The sequence below is a fragment of the Saprolegnia diclina genome, assembly GCF_000281045.1.
Source record: "Saprolegnia diclina VS20 unplaced genomic scaffold supercont1.88, whole genome shotgun sequence".
NCBI lineage: Eukaryota > Oomycota > Saprolegniomycetes > Saprolegniales > Saprolegniaceae > Saprolegnia > Saprolegnia diclina.
In genome coordinates this window covers 148,869-152,470 of record NW_008246155.1, presented here as the reverse complement: position 1 = coordinate 152,470, position 3,602 = coordinate 148,869, and the positions used below count along the sequence as shown (strand labels likewise).

Below are 3,602 nucleotides of genomic sequence, written 5' to 3'. Positions count from 1 at the left end.
GACACCACGATGCATCCGAGCAACCGGCGCCGTGACGACATTGGTGTCATGGTCGAGATGGCCGAGTCGTCCACGACCTTTCTCGCGCCGGAACACGCGCAGTGCGACAATGGAGAGGACAAGTCGTTTCCGCCGAGTCTACGGCGACGCTATGCGAGCGCCCTCGATCCACACCGGTCGACGTTTCGCCATACGACGTCGCTCCAACACGAAGCCGCCAAGGACCAAAAGCTCCGCGAGCTCGACGAGGTGGCCGCGACCCTCGATATGTGGCGAGACGACCACGACTCGGTAGACATCCGACGCGCTGTGGCATCTCTGACGCGACGTGACTCGTAGATGGTCAAAGCACTGCGCACCAAGGTGCGCGACTCGATGCTGTTTTCGCTGCTGCACAACGACGCGACCGCCGGCATGGACGAGTGGGACCGTGATGTGATCCAAGACGAGAAGAAGAAGCTGTTGCAACACCCCGTGATGCGCCTCATCGTACTCCTCAAGTGGCGGGTATGTCACGCTGACTGCTCGCAATGAATGTGCTCACACAATGACACTGTGTAGGCGTTTGGTGTTCGCATGTTTAGCGAGCAGCTCCTCATGCACTTGCTGCTGCTTTTGACGCTCACGGTGTCGCTCACTATCTCGCTCGGGACTATCCAAGGGGATCCAAAAGACGATCCAGATGGCGACAAAGAGTTCAAGAAAATTGCTGGCTCTTGGCTCTGCGGCACCGCGCTTCTGCTCTTGTCGCTGCTCGTGACGCGCTTCTTGACGTGGCAAAACAAAAAGGCATGTGCGATCACCGCCATCTCCCTCAACCTCGACCACCTCGTTCAGCTCTGCGACTCGTTGACGTTTGTCAAACTCAACAATGGGCTCGTCGGTCTCTGCGCCGTCTACTTTTGCATCTTTGAGCTCCGCGAGCTCGCCGCCGACTATCCCGACTACGCCGTCTTTCTTTGCGGCGACTCGCTCATGTACTGGCGCCTTGTCCATGTCCCAACCCACTTTGTCACGTCGATCTACAAGCTCGTCTGCACCAAGACGCCGTCGCCGTACCTCGAGTCGTACTGGAATCGCATCCAGCTCCCGCTCTTTTTGCTTGTCCTTGTCTACGCGCTCTGCGAACTCTGGACGTATTTCCCGTTCGAGATGTGCGTCTACCTCGGCATCCCGATGCACTTCGTGCTCTGCCTCATGTGCGTCCAGTATCTGGAAGCCTTCCGCGATGTCGGGTACCTCCTCCCGATGATGCGGCGTATGCTCACCGACGTCTTCCGCTACTTGGCCTTTTACCTCCCGATTCAGTGCGGCTACGCCTGCGCCTACTACCTCCTCTTCAAGAGCCAAGGCGAGAACCTCAAGCCGTACAAGCCGGATGAGGATTTTGCAGACAACTTTTACTCTTCGCTGAGCAAGATCTTCCCGGGCGCCAACACCACAGACGAGACCCTGGTGATGAACCTCCTCGAGATCCTCAAGACCAAGGACTCGAACGATGTCTTCCAAGGCTACGAAACCGTGCCCAAGAGCTTCCTCACCACGTACCTTGTGACCTTTGCTCAAATCAACATGGAGCCGTTCAACCAGCTCGCGTCGCCAGCCGCGTATGTGCTCGGCTACCTTCTCTTGGTCACGCACGCAACCATCGTGATCGTCATGCTCCTCAACGTCCTTATCGCGATGATGGACAAGACGATGGGCGCCCACATGGACGAAGCCAAGCTCGAGGCGTGCGTCACGTTCGCCGAGTGCGTCTTGCGCTTGGAGAAGACGACGACGTCCGCGATCTCCGACGAGTACTGGGGCAACCTCAACATGGACAAGGTCGAGAACCTCTACGAAGAGATTGTGCGCGCCGACGCCAACGAAAAACGAGACGACGACGCAGTGCTGGACGCGCTCGCGTTGCTGGGCGCCAACGTCGACGACCTCGAGAAGCGCGCGTAAACTGCAATAAATGATAAACAACCATATGCTCATTTCTTTCGTTTGTCTATCGCAGTTGTCGTTGGGATATGCGAGGTGTTGCTGCTGTTAATGTTGTTCGTGCGCGCACATGAGTGCATAAAACACTGCATCGTGGTGAACACTCCAGCTCGACGAGCGAATGCCAGTGCACTTGCTCCCCTGGCATACTGCAATGCTCATGCGCATTGATGAATGTCATGCGCTACAATCTTGTCAGGGAGCATGCGAAATGACTAGTATTTCTTGTTCACTGCTCTATTCCACTTTAGGTGCGCCTAGCTATTGGCCACCGCGACGCACGCGACGAAAAAATCGATCCACGTCATGCGAGGAGTGTAGTGGAGGCATCCGGCGCGCTCAGTCTCTGGCCAGAACAACATCGGGTAGACTGGATGGGACCATCGTTGATACAAAGATTTCGCCAACGTAGAGACTAGCAATCTCCTTCTTCTTCATTCGTTCGCCGGGTCATAGCGGCGTAGACCGGCACGACGAGAGTATATGAAAGTTCATTGCCCGGGACGCGCCGTCTCTGGCTCATCAACTTGCTCTCGTCGACACGTTTTGCTCGTTCTCCGGCTTTAAGCTCAATCGCGACAAGACCGAGCTGCTCACGTTAGGTAGCGAACCGCGTTGTCTCCTCGGACGCATCGTCACGCCGGCCGCTCCTGCAACAGCGCTGGGCATCTTGGTCGCGCCGTACCTCGCTTCGCAAGCTCGCTACGAAAACGCGCTCAAGAAGATTACAGCACGTCTCCAGCTTTGGTCGTACCAATCGCACTGGCTCGTCGGGAAGCTGTCACCTTGCAAGCGGTCTGCTTGTCGGTCTTGTGGTACCAGCTTACATGGGTACCTCCAGACGCCTCGCTCGCTGCTCAAATAGATCGGCTCATGCTCCAGTTCATCCACGGCGAGCCGATCACGATCGCTCGCCGTTACATGTAGAGGCCCAAAGCCTGGTCTTCCTGGCCAAGCGCCATGGCAGCCTCGGTCTCTCGCACGCGTACGACCTTTGGCTCTCGCGCATCCGTTCAACGTCGCTCCGTTTCGTCAAGGCGTGGCTGGCCCAAGCAGAAGATCCTCCCACGTGGACCACAGCAGGTGTCTCGCTCATGGAGGATGCATACCAACCGTGGGGTCCTTTGGCGACCTTCTTCACGCCAGCAAGAGCCACCCGACGATCAAGGCTCTCCTCGCATCGCCCAGCTTCCCGACACGTTCCTTGAGTGATTCTCGCCCGTCTACACCATGCATGGCTTGCCACGCGAATCGCCGCTTGTGACGCACCGTCTTCCGCTTTGGCACAACGCACATCTTCCAACGTCCAGCAAGCGCAAGTGGCTCGCCCACGACAACGCTGTGCGCGTTGAGACGCTTGCCGCTCAAGGCTACACGCACGTGGACAGCTTCCAAGCCCTCGGACACACGGTCGCTGACCTCGCCGAGCAACTGCCACGACTTTTTTCAGTACTGCAGCCACCCTGTCGCTGGATCCGGCTGCTCGCGATTGCTATCGTCGGATGCTTCCCGCTCGTCGCACCTGTCGCCCCGACCTGGCTCGTCAAGCTCGGACCTCATGTAGCCTTAGCTGCGATCATGGAGACCCACCTTGCCGGCTACAGTCGCCGCCC

At 57.7% G+C, this 3,602-nt stretch overlaps 1 protein-coding gene across 1 annotated transcript; it reads left to right on the top strand.

The window, feature by feature from the left end:
- Positions 1–9: 9 nt before the first annotated feature.
- On the top strand, positions 10–1,950 carry SDRG_15301 (hypothetical protein; the record flags this gene model as incomplete). The annotated part of the gene is made up of 3 exons (XM_008621469.1): positions 10–291; positions 340–507; positions 562–1,950. 3 exons carry the CDS (start codon positions 10–12, stop codon positions 1,948–1,950), a joined length of 1,839 nt encoding a protein of 612 aa, XP_008619691.1.
- Positions 1,951–3,602: the final 1,652 nt, after the last annotated feature.